This window comes from Sciurus carolinensis, chromosome 8 (assembly GCF_902686445.1).
Source record: "Sciurus carolinensis chromosome 8, mSciCar1.2, whole genome shotgun sequence".
In the NCBI taxonomy this organism is placed as follows: domain Eukaryota; kingdom Metazoa; phylum Chordata; class Mammalia; order Rodentia; family Sciuridae; genus Sciurus; species Sciurus carolinensis.
The window spans coordinates 75,880,227-75,898,786 of NC_062220.1; the positions used below are offsets into that span (position 1 = coordinate 75,880,227).

At 34.3% G+C, this 18,560-nt stretch overlaps 1 protein-coding gene across 4 annotated transcripts in view; it reads right to left on the minus strand.

Moving 5' to 3' along the window:
- The window catches only part of Agmo (alkylglycerol monooxygenase), a 366,628-nt gene extending 357,386 nt beyond the window's left edge, over positions 1 to 9,242 (minus strand). For all 4 annotated transcript variants that reach the window (XM_047562969.1, XM_047562967.1, XM_047562968.1 and 1 more), the window contains exons 1-2: positions 8,961 to 9,242; positions 7,401 to 7,531 (exon numbers count right to left, since the gene is read on the minus strand). In XM_047562969.1, coding sequence (XP_047418925.1) covers positions 7,401 to 7,531; positions 8,961 to 9,086 — 257 coding nt within the window. In that variant the 5' untranslated portion in view covers positions 9,087 to 9,242. The remainder of the gene's footprint in view (positions 1 to 7,400; positions 7,532 to 8,960) is intronic.
- Between the last annotated feature and the right edge of the window lie 9,318 nt (positions 9,243 to 18,560).

Here is an 18,560-nt window from a genome sequence, read left to right on the forward strand (position 1 = left end):
TATTGACATTTGGTCAGGACAATTCTTTATTGTAGGACACTGTCTTCCACAAACATTTACTCCAACTGTGAAATCTTAAAATTGCTCTCTATGGCAATTATTGGAGTATTAACCATATAAAATTCATGTTTTAGTCAACAAATCATAAATACTATCAACTTTATATGGTTCAACATGATAATTTCTATAAAGCAGAGATTCTTAACCGTGCAACTGTTGCCATTTAAGGCCAGATAATTTTTTGATATGAGGGCTTGTCCTATGCATTATAGAATGTATGCTTTATCCCTGTTTTCTATTTGCTAGATTCAGTAGCATCATTTCCCACATCAGTTATGACAACCAAAAACATTTCCAGACATTGTCAAATGTTTCCTGGAGAGCAAAGTTGTCTACATCTCATAACCTGTGCTAAAAAACAATGATTCTAGACAGAAGACATTAAAAATTAAAACAGAAAATGCAACAGGAAGTTGAAATATCTACATATTGTTATGTACACTTCAGTACGTGGGATCAAAGCAGATCCATCCATGGATTTATTCAATCATTCAAATTACTTATATTAGAAGCCCACTAAGTTTCAGGCACAGCATGAGACACAGGGCATGTTGTTGAACAGAGCAAAAAATCACCTGCCTCATGAAGTTTCTCTTATGTATATCATTTACATTTTCTTCTATCTTCTTTGTGAGTTTCAATGGCAACTAAAATAGTCATTAAGATACCAAGATCTCAATAAAAGAGGGTCCTCGAAAAACTTTTTTTTAAATAAAGTAAACAGAACCTACTTGTAATTGAAATTATTTATTTCCTGTACAGGTGCCAGGTCTTGAGCAGTCACCCAATTTATTACTCTGTCAACTGACTTATTAGGGTTGACACAAATCTAGTTGAAATATGTCTGACATAGTATAGTCAAGCCTTTTTTTTTTTTTCACACTTAGCATGGAACAAACTTTCTTCAATGTGAGGGAAAGAGGGGAGAAGAAGTGGGACTTGTATTCCCTGTTTTCTATCAGCACAATGAATATGATACTGTTTCATTATTCACATGAAAGAATAACCATGCAGTGCCCACAACTAAAGACAAGTCACCAAAGTGATACAGATGGGAAATGATTATCAATCTCTGAAAAGTCCTCGATTGCAGGAAATAGCACCTACAGTCTCAAAACTGTTCCCACCAGACCCTGAATCAAAGCCAAATCTCCTTTCTTTTTTCTTCCTAATTCCTCTGCCCCCTTATCAACCCTGAAACCCTATGTATGACTCTGTACTCTGGAATTCAAACTTCAACTCTCTAAACCCCTTCCTGTGAGAAAAGGCATAAAACATATGTGTATATACATAGTGAGCTTACTTTATCTCACAAAGATGGAATATTGGGTAACACAGAGCCTTGAAATTACAAATACTAGATACCATTTATGCATTAAGTTTGGATGTAAGACCAAGAAAATGATGTGAATATAAAGAGACATTAGAATTCTCTAATCAGTACCCTATGTAGAAACAAGCTCTTCTCCCATTGTCCTATTTCTTCATAGACTCCCCCAAATACAGGTGGTTTTGGATCAGAGATAAGTCTTTTTGCAAATGAAAGGTAACTCGCTTACTTCTCTAACTAGTGTGATGATTCTTTATGTGTTTTATAAAATATTTTATCTCATTACTCAAAATTTGTCCTCTCAAAGTTCAATTACTGTAAAAATCAAATAAGGTATACATTTGTATTTAGTAAAGACCTGTATTTTTTCTTTTAAAAGTTCATTTATAATGTTGAGATTTAAAATATTCAGTAAGTTGAAATAAATATTATTTGGAAATGGAGAATTTTAAACTTCATTAGTTTTCAACGTCATCTCAGCCTGAATCTGCAATTACCGCGAGTAGAAATGTGACACTGAACATATCATTCAGCTTTTCAGTATCTTTGGGTTTAATTTAGGATATGAGAACATTAGGATAAATGAATCCTAAAATTATCTAGCTGTCAGATACTCTCAAACTCCAATAAGTAAGAAAAACAAGTGAAATTTAATGTAATGTTCCCATTGTAAACAGTTAACATTTCAAAGCAACTCTGAGTAAGAATTATTTCCAGACTCAAAGGCATCCAACAACTTATACTACTTAATAACTATGATTATAACTGTGTGTACTGTCTGATTTAGCCAGTTATACAAAAGTGATAGAAATAAATTAGATATTCTTATTTCTAATAGCCTTGTTCTGTGAGCTAGATAATAAATGAATATTTAATGGGACCAATTAAAAAGATTCTTGAAAACATGGGTAATAAATAAGTATGAACAAATATTTTGAAATATATGTATATGTACATATAATTATATACATAGATTTTTCTGAGAAATTCCATTATATATTTATTCAAAATCTCTTAAAACTGACCCAAAAATTTGCACTGCTTGTCTGTAAAGCAGTCTGCCACTTTTGCTCCATCTAGTGGAATATTGATTTTTGCTCAGTAATAGTAAGATAGATAATAAAACTTCTACCTCCTGAAAACAGAAAAAATCTGTACTACAATTTCTTAGTGATAAATTACATTTCTAAAATAGTTATAATATAATTTTTTTTACAACAACCATAAAGTTATAATGTTTATAAACACAATGAGGTAAATTTTTGGAAAAAATAAATTTACTATATTCTTTACAGGAAAATGTATTACTCTATTGAATAATCTATGAAGATTGCATAGTGGTTAGTCTCACTGTAATCTTTAAGGTTACATAATTAATAACAAAGACAAAATCTTATGTATAAGACTTGTAATGTAAAAGTTAAGAGGAAATAAGTTATTCTTCCCAGAAAATGTGACCAACAATTTTTTAAAATAAAAATTTCTTTACAAGATGTTTTAAAAGTGTTTCAAATTATTTTCTGAATAAACATTTAATATTTATAAGTTATTTTTCTTAACATTACATGAATCCACTTATCTCTGATCTTTTTTCAGTTTTATAATTTTGTAATTTATTCTAATTAGGTATACATGACAGAATGCATTCTGACATGTCATACATAAATGGAGTACAACTTCTCATTCTTTCGGTTGTACGTGATTGTAGAATTACTCCAGTCATGTAATCATATATATACATACTTACCTCTGATTTAACAGTGAATACTGCTTATTAACTTCATCATCCAAAATGATAAACACTCATTTGTTAAAGTCTGATGTTGCCAAATGTAGCACTGCCCCTGATGCTAATGTGTAGTATAAAAACCCACTACACAATTTTTCTTTTTTTTCCGGCCCCACCCTAAGGAGTCTAAAGTATTTCAAAGTAGTTTAATTTCCTCCTCTTTAATTTTTTTTTTTTTGATGAACTGAAATGTTTTTGTCAGGAATGGAAAATTCCACAGCAAGCATGGCCAGTAAAAATGTGCATATGTATGGTTGAACACTGCAGAGCTAGTTCCATACTAAAAATTGGCAGTGACCCATATGTATTAAAAGTAGAGTGTCCCCAACTTATTTGAAAATTTACCTACTTAAATTATCCCTCCAACCTATTGCAATTTGATTTATAATCTGCTGTTTCAACAGAATAAATGAACCCTTTAAAAACAAACATACTGTAGATATTTATATCGGGAATAAAACTTCTCTTGGGAGGATGCAATTTATGGAAGCAGAAACATTGGAAGGAAGTAACAAATTGAGGTCCCACTTCTCTAATGAAGGATTGGAAATTGAGTTCTGTTTAAACAAGAAGGGGAAAAAAAAGATGTGATTATTTTTTGCTTATTAACATTTAAATCAGTAGCAAAATATGTCACGTTTTAGATAACATTTTTTTAAAAATAAATTTTGTATATATTTTGTTAGATCAAATTTAATTTTTATGGTCATAATTTACAAGTAATTGACAGAAAAGCAGATTATCTCCATGATAAATTACATTTAACTAGTATAAATAGAAATATCTATTTATAAGATCAGGACAAGATTCTGATTAGGAAATCTGCCTACCGGGTTTCAGAAGAGCAAAACAGATGCAGGAATACCCAGAATCTGGTTCTTAGGACAGATGAACTTTTATTACAGATCATGGTCTGTCCGACAGGCTTGTAAACAAGACATAATCTTGTCCGTGGTTAATATTTTTCCTTATATAAATATTTGAAAGGTGCAGCATGTTTCTTTTTTATGAATGTGATAAGTAATCTATCAATCTTTAAGACACTTCAAATTTTATGTAATCATTTAATTGAGATCTTCAAATAAACTTTGCTTTTCTTCAATGTCTGCATACAACATTTCCATTCCATGAATGGCAAAGAGGAAAAACATGTTCATTTTGATTTCCACTTTTTTTGTCAGAAGCCACATGCCTACTTACAATTAATATCCAAAGCACAGTTCTTCACAAGTGAATTAATAAATGGCATAGTACTTTTTTTTCTAGCAATCACATATTTTAAGGATGTGGCAAGCCCTTGTCGCTAGCATAGAAAATGAAATTAGTCCCTGGGAGGGGATACGATCAATGCTGTGTTAATCTAACCCTCAGCTGTTAATGATTTGCACAGGGATTCCCCTTGATGCTGTGGCTTCAGCTGAAATACTGTTGTAAGAGTTGATGTCAACTTCCCCTTCATATTTCTTTTTTTTTTTTTTTCCCTCTAAGAAAGGATTGAGTGGAGTGGATCCTGAGAATCAGCTTTCCATTTCTGGTTACACCTTTTCTTTGATAGCATAAATATAAAAAAGAGAAGAAAGTATTTTAAAATTTCACTTGCAGATAATTTGCTTTCATCTATCTTTCAGGTAAAAGGTTATGGAAGATGAAATTCTTTGCAAAACAAAAAACTACCCATATTACTCTTTATGGGGGGGGAGGAGCACTTTGCTGTTCTTTTTTGAAATACAGCTATAGAAAATATTCGCCAAATTCAAGTTCATAACCTTTTACCTTTTCTTAAAAGGGCACTGGAGTTAACAGTTTGTGTTAGCTAAAGGAATGTTATGAGTAGTGCAGAAAGGAAGAGAACTTCATGTTCTATCCCCGAAGGACTGGTTTGTTTTGGTTCCTTTCTTTCCTTCTGTTTCCTTATTCTCTCTCTCTCTCTCTCTCTCTCTCTCTCAGGTGTAGAGGATGAAATTAGTGTTGTCCCTTTTTGTGTGTGTTTTCATAAAAGTATTTGATTCTTTTGTAATCCAGTACCTTTTTAAGTCACACTGCTGAGCAGAAATATTGTACTAAGGATACAGTTTGTGCTTATAGTAGTTACAATGTTATGATAACAGAACAATCTAGTTTCATTTGCAGTGAAAGTCAAATTTGAAAAAGTAAAAGACATGCTGAATTCATTTACTTTGCTGTCTCTCTATGCTCCCAACAATTTTATTTAAAATCGGCAAAATATGTGATCTATAATTGCACCTGCTGGGTTCTTCTCAGTTATCAAGTGATTTTTATAGTTGATCAACCTTCTGATTTCCAATAACCTGTACACTTAATTATTTTCAGAATGAACTACAGTAACAAATGGGTTTTCTTGTGGGGAGGCAGTGGTTCCTGAGGATTGAACCCAGGGGCATTTAACCACTGAGCCACATCCCCAGCCCTTTTTACTTTTTTATTTTAAGACAGGTTCTTGCTAAGTTCCTTGGGACCTCGCTAAATTGCTGAGACTGGCCATGAATTTGCTATCCTCCTACTTTAGGCTCCCAAGTCACTGGGATTACAGACATGCCACCACCATACCTGGCACAAACTGAATTTTTTAAATAAATAGATCTACATACAAATCTATATATCCCTGAGTATATTGAACACATACATGTTCATTTCTGTTCCCAGGAGATATGTGTAATGGAAGAAATTGTCTATAATTTTAAATCCATCCTTAAAGTAAGCTGGGAAACAACTGCAAATAACTGGAGACTCTCTTCCTCTGATTCTAACTGCAATCTGCAAGTGTACCAGTGATTTTTCAGAGTTATTATTACTAATATTACTACCTTACCTAAAAATCTACTTTTCTCGGAATAACACTTGAGAGATGTTTTAAGATTTAACTTCTATCTAGAGCGTATTATGAAATTATATGATGTCACTTCACCTTTTCTCAGATATATTAAAATTTTAATGTCATTTTTAAAAATCCACCTTAGTTTCCCACTAGGTGGTTCAGAGAAACATTCCAAAGCAATGAGCACTGGTCAGAAGTAAAGGTCTTAAAGCAGTAAAAGAAGCGAGGCCTGGGAAGCTGAAATGTGAACATTCCTCAGCAGCCCAGAGTACAGATTTCTGAGGACCTCTGCTTCTTTAATTAATCCTTATGCAAAGAAGATGCCCTCCATTCTCTGGGTTTTCCCTTAATACATCATATTTTACTCTTCCTAAAACAGCAGGGCATTTATTGTTTACTACTACTTACTCCCTTCATTATCCAATTATCATCAACACAACTCACTAAGAATATTATTTTCTAAACTTTACCGCATACCAGGCACCATGCCAGGCATCTGAAATAAAACTATTAGATAAGTACACCTCTTGTTCCCAAGTTGTATGCAAGTGATCAGAGAGGGTGGGAGGAAAACAGGTGAACATCATGCCAAGCCATTATCCTGTACCTGAGGTGAGCATAGGAGTTCATGGGACCAACCTGGGGCAAGCATGAGAAACCATGGGACAACAGTGCTGCCTAACAAAGAATTGGAAAATAGACGAGGCTTGCTCAGAAGAGTGCATTTGGTTAGACCCAAGAAATGACTTAGAAGTGGCCACATGGATGGCTTTGCAGGCAAAACAAAGCACCTATGGTATGCAGGCAAAACCAAACAGCAAAGCATGACAGAATAAAGAGATGGGAAAGCAGAGGAATCAAAAGCAAGGCTAGAGAGAGAAAGCCCTCCATTTAGGATTTTTATTTTGTTCTCAAAGCAATTTAGAACCAGCGAAGCATTTCTACTAAATCCAGATGATAGACATGTTTGGCTGCCAATGGGGTCATACTAGAGGTAGAAGTAGGAGACTTTTATAATAATCCAGAGACTTAAGTGACTTCCTGGGGAATGTCTGCAGCTCAGGAAGCTATCTATGAAATTAGGCTAGAACAAAATAAAATTTTCAATAGAAAATTAGACTATAACTCATTAAGGCAAGTGAAGGACTCACTTTAGGCAAAGACAAGAAATTCAGTAATCAAGATAAATAATATTTTTTTAAAATGCCAAAACAAAACAAAACTATGATGAACAAAATGGCAAAAATGTAAACAATGACAAGAACTGAATCATTTGGGGAAATACATGGAAATAAGCAAGTCCCTTCCTCTACACGCTTGGAGGTGTTCAGTTTTGTTGTTGTTGTTTGTTTTTTCATTCATTGTTGCTAAACCATCTAACTCACCTTGGAAGCCGAGACAGAATACCAGCCGACAAGGATGTCAAAGCATCATCCAAGCGACTTGGTGGCTTCCCTTTGCAAATCCAGCTTATGACCAGTTCAAGCAGCATCAAGGAAATGAAAAATGGAGTTGCCTGCAAAGGAAATTAAAAAAAAGAGAGGTTGTTGTGTTCTATATGAAATTCTTCTATATTTTCTAATTATTCCTTCCATAATTAGGAGACCCAGCAGGAGACATACATGCACCTATCCTAGAGGATCTTTTCCCATTTGATAGGCAAACAGATCTAGCATATTTGGGGCATACACTAGATGTGTAATTAAATTCTAACATCAAACTTGAAAATGAAATAATACAACCACAGATATAACCACAATAATTGTGCCAGGAAAATAACAAAAGTAGGAAGGACAGATACTGAGTTCCAGAAAATACCTTTAATATAAGTTAAATAATTGAAAATTTATCATATACTTGTGACTAGACTCACATTAAGCAGATTTCCTTAAGAATGAACTCAATTCTAGTTTCTTATGTTAGAATTACTAGAATGATGAAATTGAAAGAGCAGAATACTTTTCTTCTGAGAGCCTCAGAGAACAAAGCAATTTCCCATTTTTGTTCAAAACTCCATCAAAGTTTCATACATTGGTTTTAATATTATTGTATGCAATAATAATATTTTATTTTGTTTTATTTTATGCCATTAAGGCAGTACTATTGATGAATAAATATTGGATTAGGTTTGACATTATAATATAATGACTTATGAAGATGAGTAACACAAATTTCTTTAAAAATAAAAAAGGAAAAGCAATACCAAAATTTGAAAACAATATGGGTTTCATTTATTTGGAAGTTGATCATGAATTGTGAAGTTTTCTGAACTGAACTCTGGAGAACATACTCTCTGATGTCATTTTTTTTTTTTTTTTCTATTCCTGGCCTAAACTAGCAAGTGTTGCAGGAACAACTTGACGGGGTGGGGAACTTCAGTATTCAAGTTCTAATTCTGGATATTTCCACTTCCAATCATAGCCAGGAACCAAAAGTGGAAAGTGCCTCTGAACGATTGAGAGTTTCAAAGAAAACTTGGTTTAAGTTCAAATCTAGGAAGTCAGAGTTGGACTGAGTCAAGCTGCATATCCTTCATTCTGCAAAATTCTACCAAGTTAAAGAGGAAATTCTTTTCTGGAGGTGGTGAGCAAGTTAAACATCTTAAAATAAAATTGTTACAAAGTTTATTGATGTGGTGCAACTATTTGACACTAAGTTTCCAACCGCTAAAAGCGCAATGCTATGGTGTCCAGGAAAACTTTCAAATTTTTTATCATATTCTAGAATAACACATAAAGAAGGGGAATTCAGAGACAAAAATGGATATTGTATGAAAATCTAATTGAAGTAGAAATTCCTCTTTTTCTTTATGCCTTTAAGAAATTGAATTATTTTTATTAGAACATAATAACTTGAAGAATGAAAGTGAATAAATCCCCAGGCTTAAGTTGACCTTACTTCTTATTAAGAAAAGAGTAAGGTTGCCTCTTTCAGCATAGTCTCACCTTTTTAACGTAATCAGGCACCTCTTCTGGAGTTTGGAATGAAGTTTCATTGGGCTTCATCATGTAAAACATCATGCGAACACCCTGGGAAATGGAAACATCCTGTTGGACTTCTGGATTCTTCATTCCTGCCCTCCTCTGATTCCCAGCTGGAGAGTATTTGTGATTCAGTGGTTGAAGCCAGAGGCTGAACAAAGAGGTCGAGATGTGCAGCACAGCACAAGGCTCTGTCAGGAACAGCTAGAGACAAAGCTCCATAGAAAGTCCAGCCAGCAGCAGACTCTGTGCAGACAGCAAAAACAAGAATCAAGAACAAGTTCAGAGTTCAGTGGGCACCATCCCAGAAAGGGCATACGGGGGAGGGAAGGGAGGACTTGTCCCCCAAATCAAAGACTCACAGTGCAGTTTGACTGTAGCCAGAATAACTGAATACAAAAAAAAAAAAAAAAAAAAGAAAAGATTAAAGACAAAAAAATCAAAAACCAAAAGAAAATTGTGCCTTAGAAAGGAAAAGCCGGTAGGGAGAGACGATGAAGGGTGAAAGTTCACTCTGGAAAAGTGCATAGAAGTTCAAAAGTCAGAGCTTATCAGGAAAATTAGGTTGTTTTATTTTTTCTTCCTGGTTTGAAACTCAAAATGTGTTTAAATCCGTAGCCTCTTCAAAGAATTCTATTTCATGGAGGGTCAGGGTGTTCTACTTAATGAAAGCTTCAAAGTCAGTAAGCACTGAATTTAGGCTTATTATTGCCTACATATTTCTAAATCTTAATCATGTTAACTTTTGAATGTTTGCAACCCAATTTAGGAGCATTTGGCTTACTGTATAACTTTGCTTAAAAGAAACTTGGTTCATCTTGGCTTCTCTACTCTCCTTAGCACTTATGGGGACTCTCTGACTAAAGAAGCTGCCAGCTGTTTCTGTGAAACAGAGGTCTTCTAGAAAGCACTTAAGTGATTGGAGCCTTTAGGTAGACTAGAGGGTAATTAATTGGCTGCATCTCCAGTGAATGTGAAGTGCTTGCCAGAACAGCCACAACCTTTTACCTCAAAGAGCTGTGATAATCTTTAACTACCATCTCATCTTTGAAACAGTAACTTAATGAAGTTATTAATACATGATCATGTTAAAAAATAGAAACCATACATAAGCGATAAAATAAATTAACACTCAGACACTATTAACATTTTAGAACATATAATAGTCAGTTCTGCTATAATATCACATATATTCTCCTAAAAATCACCATACTATAAAAAAAAGTATGCAATACAAATCACAGGACTCATGAGAAAAATAAGATTATGGTATGATAACCAAAAATTTCATAATTACCCACAAGAAAAAAATATTAGCACATAATAAAAATAGTAGCACATTTTTACACATTGCATAGTAAAGACACCATAAGTACTACAATAAATATAGTGTTTGCATTGAAATAGGCCTGAAATTTGTGGAAGTGGACTGTGCAAGCAAGAATTATTATGATATGTTAGAAGAAGTATTATCTGTAGTCAAATAGAAAATTATAACATCATGTATGTATATGTGGATGTCATGGTTCATGATAACATAAGTGAGCTGAGGACAATGGAAGAAGTATAAGAGAAGTGTGTGCTTATGTGTGTTCATGAGCTCACACTTTGGGCAGTCCTAAACCATGTGGGTTTTCAGTTCAGTATAAGGGTGTAGTTTTCAAAATTCACCTGATGTTTTTCACTGACAAAACTACAAATCAGCAAAGATGGCATGCTTAAATTCTCCAATCATGTTGTAACAGATTATCATTTCAAAGCAAGTGCTGCAGCAGAATTATCTTTGCTTTCAGACAGTTCTCCTTACAAATCAATACATACTTTATTACCTATTCTTAATTTTGTTTTGTGAAATTACAAATGATAAGAGAAAAAAAATCCAAACAACATAATTATAATTAGAGTAAAATTTACAGCATCCCTTCCTGCAATTTGCACATCTCTCTCTTCCTAACTTCCCCTCTTAGTAGTTATTCTTCCATACCATTTTTTCTCTACAAGAGTAGTTATGATAATTATATAAATGTATTTAGACATACACATGTGGTTTGATTTTTGTAATGGACTATATTAGCATATCAGCTTTCCTTCTTGGAGTCAACAACTTATGAGGAACATTCTTTCTTCCATTCAATATGTGTTTATATAGTATGCTTTTTAAATGTTTTAAAACTAAAGGCTGAAAGAAGTGTGTGTGTGTGTGTGTGTGTGTGTGTGTGTGTGTGTGTGTACATGTGTATAACAAGATCAATAATTTAAATATTTAGTGTTTAAGAAATTTAACATGAAGAATTTGTTATGGAGATGACAGAAGAAGTAAAAAGCCAAGCTGGAATAAAGGGGTAATCTAAGGATTGATATCAATAGAAAGTAACTAACATCATTAAGCTCTAGGGACAAAGGAAAAGATTATATTATTAGAACCCAGCATTTGAGAAGACTCAGGGAACATTGGAAACACAGGGGTTGTCTAGCAGGCCCAATTACATCATTTAAAAAAAAAAAAAACTTCTTTCCAAAACACTCTCTCAGTTTCTCTTTTTTGGCTATTTTTTTCCCATATAGCCTCATGTTTTCTTTTAGAGTGTTTACAGGATTTGGTTGCTATTCCTTCAATTGTCTGAAATTTGGTTTTGTATGTTGTGTGGTTATTTCACCCTCTCCCTTGCTCTGGTGGATCACAGTTCTCCCCATGCCATCAGTTAGCAGATATTTTCACATTGCACTTCCATATACCTTGGCTATTTCCCAGTTCTCTACTCAGTTCCACTGACATATTTATTTATACTTGTGTGCTAGTACCATGATATCGTAATTACTGTACCATCATCATAAATTCTGGTAACTTGCAGAAAAATTTCTTATTCATGAATTTTATTTTTCAAAAATTATAAACTATTTTGGCATATTTGCCGGAAGGAATCTATTTAAACTATTAGCAAGAATTCTTTTGGCAGTTTAACTGGATATAATTTAAATTTATGAACTAATTTGGGAAGATTGACATCATAGGCAATCAATAAATTTGCTTTGAACAAATCAGCAAATATACACTCTACAATCGTTCAAACTTAATTCTCTATTCAAATTATATCAAGGTTCACTACCAATCTTTCTATTCCTTACCATCTTCATGCTGATGCAGATCACAAATTCTTTTTTCTTCTCAGAAGGTTACATGTATAATTGCATATTTTACTCTAACTTTGTCATATCAAAATATGTGAAAACAGCCTGACTAGATATGAAATCTCTGGTTGTAATTTAATTCTCTCAAAATTCAATAAAGCACTCAAAGATGGACAGAAGAGAGGGTTAACTTATACCAAGGACAGAAATAGAAACCCCAAGGTATCCAGATGTAATTCTGTGCACATATTTCTGTTACATCTTTCCAGAGCTTTCTAGTCACTGGGATATTACTGAGTGTCTTTTTTTTTAATCTGATTAAAGTGGAATAACTTGGAAGAAACTGATATGAATGACAAACATCCCATGAGAATGTAAGACATGAAAAGCATTTATTCACAATATTCTTATTTGTTAATAAATCAACACACACACACACACACACACGAAAAAGAAAACATGAGAAGTTTTTTGTATTGAAATGACATTTAAAAATTGATTAAAAATCTAAAAATCTCTGGCAATACTGTTCAATTTGGAGAGAAAAAGCACATAGTACTTTGAATAGGAAAAGTTTAGTATGAAGAATGATCAACTTTAACAGAGAATTGGAGTAATGAGAGAATGATCACTAAAAATTAGGGGACAGAAATCTGTGGAATTTTTTTTCCCAGGAAAAGATTATGGGAATATCAGATATAAGGAGCAAATATACCCTTAGGACTGGACTAAGAGAATTTGCTTGAACTTTCAGTGCTTTGGGCTGAAAAAGAACAGAAAAAGCTACTCACCAGGGATGTCTGATCTGAAGCTTTTCCTTACAACATTCCCTGAGGAGTCAGGCAAAGTTGTTTCCTGCCCTGCTTTGCAAGAACCGCACTGGAGAACCCACCCATGCCGCAAGACCCCTACCAGTAAGCGGAAAGCAACAGGGGATGAAAAGTTCTTCTTTCAAAATGATTGTCCACAGCCCACTCCTGACAAAGGTTGACATCATGCCAGCTAGCAAAGAAAAATATTTAAAAGATCCATTTCCATTTCATGAATCCAGCAACCAAGTGTGAATATGGAGATGAGAGACAATAAATCTGTAACTAGAGCAAGACATCACTCTTTAGTATTTATAAAAAGACTTCATCATACTATGGGAAAATTGGGAGATGTCACTGTACAAGAAGAAGTGTGGGATAATCTCCATCGTTAGAGATCTGTATTTTCTTTGGCATCTAACATGTCAGATCAATTTTAATTCTGAGTTCAGTTTGACTTCTTATTTTTCCTGTTACAAAGTTTGCATCCTGAATTCTTGTAGAATATTTTTGTGCCTTTGAATTTAAGCAATTTTAAGGTTTTTGTTCTTGTTGTTATTTAAGCAATTTTAAGGTTTTTGTTCTTGTTGTTATTGTTGTTTTTGTTTTGGTAGAATATCTTGGGAAGATAAGCTCACTTAAAGATCAAATTCAAAACTTCCTTTGCTTTACAAAAATGTGCAATGCTATCTTTGTAACATCCCATCTTCCTTACCTACCATATGGTCTCTGTCCATTTTCATTTTCTTTCTGTATTCTATTATTCTCTGATTTCTTCAAGCCTACCTTTTGATTCCACTTCAAATTCTGCAATTACATTATTTAAAAAAAAATTATTTCCAAGACACTCTCTCAGTTCCTCTTTTTTGGCTATTTCTTTTCATATAGCCTCGTTTTTCCTAAATTTGCTTCCTGCTCAACTTCTTCCATTGCATAAAATAGTTTTTTATTCAGTTTTCAGGGTTAATACTCAGAAACATATCTTTCAGATACGTTTGTCAGGTTCCTTTCCTTAGGTCACTCCCATTTTTTTTTTTTTTTCTGTGAATCAATATAGGTCTTTAATTTTTTTTTCTTTCAGAAGATACATTGATGAATACATTTTGGGTCCCTTTCACATAGATATGACACTCTGGAGTGCAGGTTTATCTTCTCAGTTGAACCTGTGAGGGTGGTGGAGGGAGTTAGGTTAAAAGCATGTCCAGTTATCTCTGCAGACCTTTTCAGTGAGTTGGGATTGCGGTGATAGAGGACACCTTTCCTATTCTTGGTTTTGTTCTCCTTGGCCCTACTTCAGACATTAAAACAACAACAACAACAAAACAAAAACTTGTGGTTTCTACTTATCAGACTGACAAATACCCACAAAATATTGTGGGGGTAGGAGGCACTCAGTAAAAATATTTTGCTTTTGCTTTTGAACAATTTGGAAATGGAGACAAATGAGAATTTATTTAGGGAAGACAAAGTACTTGGGCTTTCTTATAATTCTTATAAAAATCCCTGTAAATTCCTCCACCCTACCTGACCCTCTCTTCTTGTGTTGTCATTGGCCCTGAAGACCAAAGTGACCACAATTAGAGAGGGTCAGTCTCAGCTGTCATCCCAACCATATGTGGGGTGCAGGTTCATTCATCCTCTGCAGCAGAGAAAGAAACTGCTCTTGAGAAACTGAGTTAGAGAAGAGTCTTGATGAGTGGGTGTTTCTCTGCTCAGTCTTACAAATAGGGTGAATCTTTAAGAAGCAAGACTGTCACTGTCTTCTGGTGCTGCTATTTTCCAACCTTTACTTCTCAAATGAGGGAATATTTGTTTGTTTTACTCTAAAACTGATAAAAATTCTTTTCCTCCTGCTGTGTCCTCCTTTTTAGTCTTTTAAATCTCCGAGAATTATACTAGGCACCTTTTCTTACATTACCCTTTTAAAAAGTTTGCTTATATTTCTAAGATTATGAAAATAACATATGTTAACTGTAGACATAGAGAAAATGAAGATGTTTAAGAAAAAGTAAGCCATCATAACTGTACTAATCAGACTATAGACTCATTCATATTTTAATGAGCATCTTATGTTTAAGTTCTTGATTTCAAGCACATTATTTACCTAGATCAGTTCACATTCTACAAATAATTTGAGTTCCAGTATCTTAAATCTGGAAGATGCGTGGTGAAATTACAGAGCCTCAGATTGGAAGGTGTTTGGATCTCTGATACATCTAGGTATTTCCTCATCTAGAAGAAAGAAGCCCCTCAATCAGGACATTGGGTGAGGAAAATAATAAATTCGTAATGTATTTCATGTAATTATTTGAGCTTTGTTCACTTTACAGGTACCAGTAACCAACTAATAAAGAGAAAGCATTGGAGGTTTTCGAAAAAGGAATCCTATGGTCAACTTAGGTATTGAAATGGTCAGTTTGGTTTCTGTGTGAAGAACAGACTTCAGAGGGGAGGCTGGAGGCAGGATGCTGGACAGCAGTGATTAGGAGAATCCAGGAAGAGAACTATGGTGACTTTCACTAGGATGGTTGCAGTAGAGGGAGTAAAAGTGTAAAGATTCTGGATACATATTATTGCTAAAGCTGACAAGTTTGCTAACAGATTGGATGAGTGAAATGAAACAAAGAGTGGAAACAGACAGTTTTAAGAGTTTGGTATAAGCATATGGTTATGATTTAGATTGAGGTGTCCCCCAAAAGCTCACATGTGAGATAATGGAAGAAGGTTCAAAGGAGAAAGATTGAGTTGTGAGAATCTTAACCCAATCAGTTATTTAATCACCTGATAGGATTAACCAAGTGGTAACTGAAGTGGTAGGGGGAGAGGTGGGAAATGGGTGTGGCTTTGGGGTATATATTTGTATCTGGAGAGTGGAGACTCTCTCTGCTTCCCCATCACCATAATGTAAGCTGCTTCCCTCCGGCACCCTCTCCCGCCATGATGTTCAGCTTCACCTTGAGCCCCAAGGAATGAAGCCAGTCTTCTATGGACTAAGACCTCTGAAACCCTGAGCCCTCAAATAAACTTTTCATCCTTAATAATTGTGCTGGTCAGATCATTTAATCACAGGAGTGAAAAAGCTGACTAAAACACATATGAAAGAATGGAATCTTAGTTACTCTGATGGACAAACTGGGTATTTTGGCTTAAATATGGTGTGAGATGCTCATAGACATTGAAGTTGAGATGGTTTCAGCAACTGAAAATGTAAGTCTGGAGTTAAAAGATTAACATAGGAAAATTAGCTATGAGTAGGAGAAAAAGTATTGACAAAGTGAGTCACAAACCAAATACAAGGATGATTTTCATGGACAGTCACTTAAGTATGTTCATATGCATAAACAATATTCATTTTTAGTATGAAAATCAGGACAATTGTATTTATTTATTTTCCTGACAAATTTCTATCAATTCAAGTACAATATCATACATTTTGACAGCATTATAATCTTATTGTAGAACTAATTGAGAGAAATATCCTATTCATATTTTATATGTATATGCTAAAACATATGTTTAACTAATGAGAAACATCCAAGCTGATTTTCAGTGCATACATCACTTGGCATTCCCACCAGTAAACCAGTTCCACTGGTTCTGTGTGCTTTCCAGAACTTGCTATGTGTAAGTTTGGTTTTGGTTTTCTTTCTTTGTTCCTTCTTTTGTTCCTGATCTAATTAGCTGCATTACTTATGTATAATAGTGTTGTAATGGTGCAAAGTTAATTATTTATCTTCCTACTGTACTCCTGTACATTTGAGGGCATTTGTTTAGGAATATAGTTGTTAATAGGTCTCTAAGAGTCTCTGAACTCTTGTATTAATGCTTTTCATTAGAAAATAGCAGCATATGAAACTTAAATCATTTTCTCTATTTTTTTAGATCAGATTTTATTACTGTTGGCCAAAGTCCTTTCCCTGACTTAGAAGGAAAAGATCAGGTAGAACATGATCTTTAAAGAAATTTACGGCATACACTTGAGGTCAGAACATAAAAAACAAATAGTATTTCAGAAGTTATTTCTTTAAAATCCCATCAAGCTAATACATCTCATTGTTATTTTAACAGTAGTCAGTGCCAAAGAGGGACTCAAAGTGTTGCATACATATCAGTGTCAGAATGCATGTAATTCTCTCTTTATAGGATTGATTTTGAGTCAGTGTTGGAATTAATCCAAATTCAGAGTGCAGAATAAAAGAATGTGGGAGATCTCAAGAGTACTTCTTGAAATAGCTCATGAGACCTCTGCAAAGAGGAGGATTTCTTTTGTAAAACAAGTTTGGAACACTCTAAATACCACATATGCCTCTCTGAGATGAATCTTGTATGTAAATATTTCAAAGTTCTGAAAAGTTCAGCAGCAAGTAAACTTATTGTATTTAACACATAGCAATTTAATTGCAATTTGCTACAGAATTACTGTAAATCTAACATGAACACCTCTGAAAATGTATATTTTGAAGATGGTGCTCTATCTTTGGTTCTCTGTAGGGCTTGTTCCTTCTGCTGAAGGAAAAAAAATGTCCATAATTCTGGTGGAAAATTGTTATAAAAGTCTTGCTTGTGCTTAAAGTGAAGCAAGAAGGAAAAGTGGGTTAGTTCTATGCTCCACACAGGGTGTGTTTTCAATAATGCCAGTAGGTCAGGCAGAGTCTCTTACCTACCCATTCATCACAGGAACTGTCACCTGTTGATGAAAGGACCTGTGAACCTTCTTTTATGAGGCAGAGTTGGAGCAATTCATCGTACACATAAATCCAGTTCTTATCATTCTTTAGGACATATGGTTAGGAATTTCTTTCTAGTTTCAGTACCAGAAATAATGTATTTCTCCTGAAACAGCATTTGTGTTACTAAATTTATGGATGCCATGAATCACCTACCTAATCATGCTTTCCACATCAGGTGGTTTAATAGGTAGCTTAGTATCAGATGTATGGCATAAATCTACAAAGTGTATAGAATTCAAGGAGAGCATGGTGTCTTAGCCATTCTAGCCTCTGTAACAGAGCACCGTACTGTGTGGCTTCAAAACAGCAGTAATGTATTTCTCACAGTTTCAGAGGCTAGAAGTCCAAGATCAAGGTGCCAGCAGATTCGGTGTCAGCTGAGAACCTGCTTCCTGTTTACAGATGGCCCCCTTTCCCCAGGTTCTCACATAGTAAAATGGGCAACGGAGATTTCCAGGGTCTCTTTTATAAGGTTACTATCTGAATCAGGACCACCTTCATGACCCAATCAACCCCCAAAGTCCCCATCTCCTAATATCATCACCTTGGAAATGAGAACTTCCAGCATATACCTTTTTTTTAATTTGAGGGCAGAAGGGAGTACAACCATTAAAACCATAACATACACCACGTTCACCCCTGGGTTCACATTGATTCCTGCCAATATTTCCCTTGCATAACTGTCCTCTGTTTCATTTGTTTTATTGAGTTTCATTGAGTGTACTGGTGTAAGATGTTTTGATTTCTTCTTGCAATGAGATAAGTATTTTACCAAGTTAATAGATTAATTACTGAGTAAGAAAAGAAAGTCTGCCTCATTTGAATAGGCCTTTCCCAAGAGACAGCTGGAAAGTTTTATTATCCTCATGAGAGTATAAACCATAATTAAGAAAAGT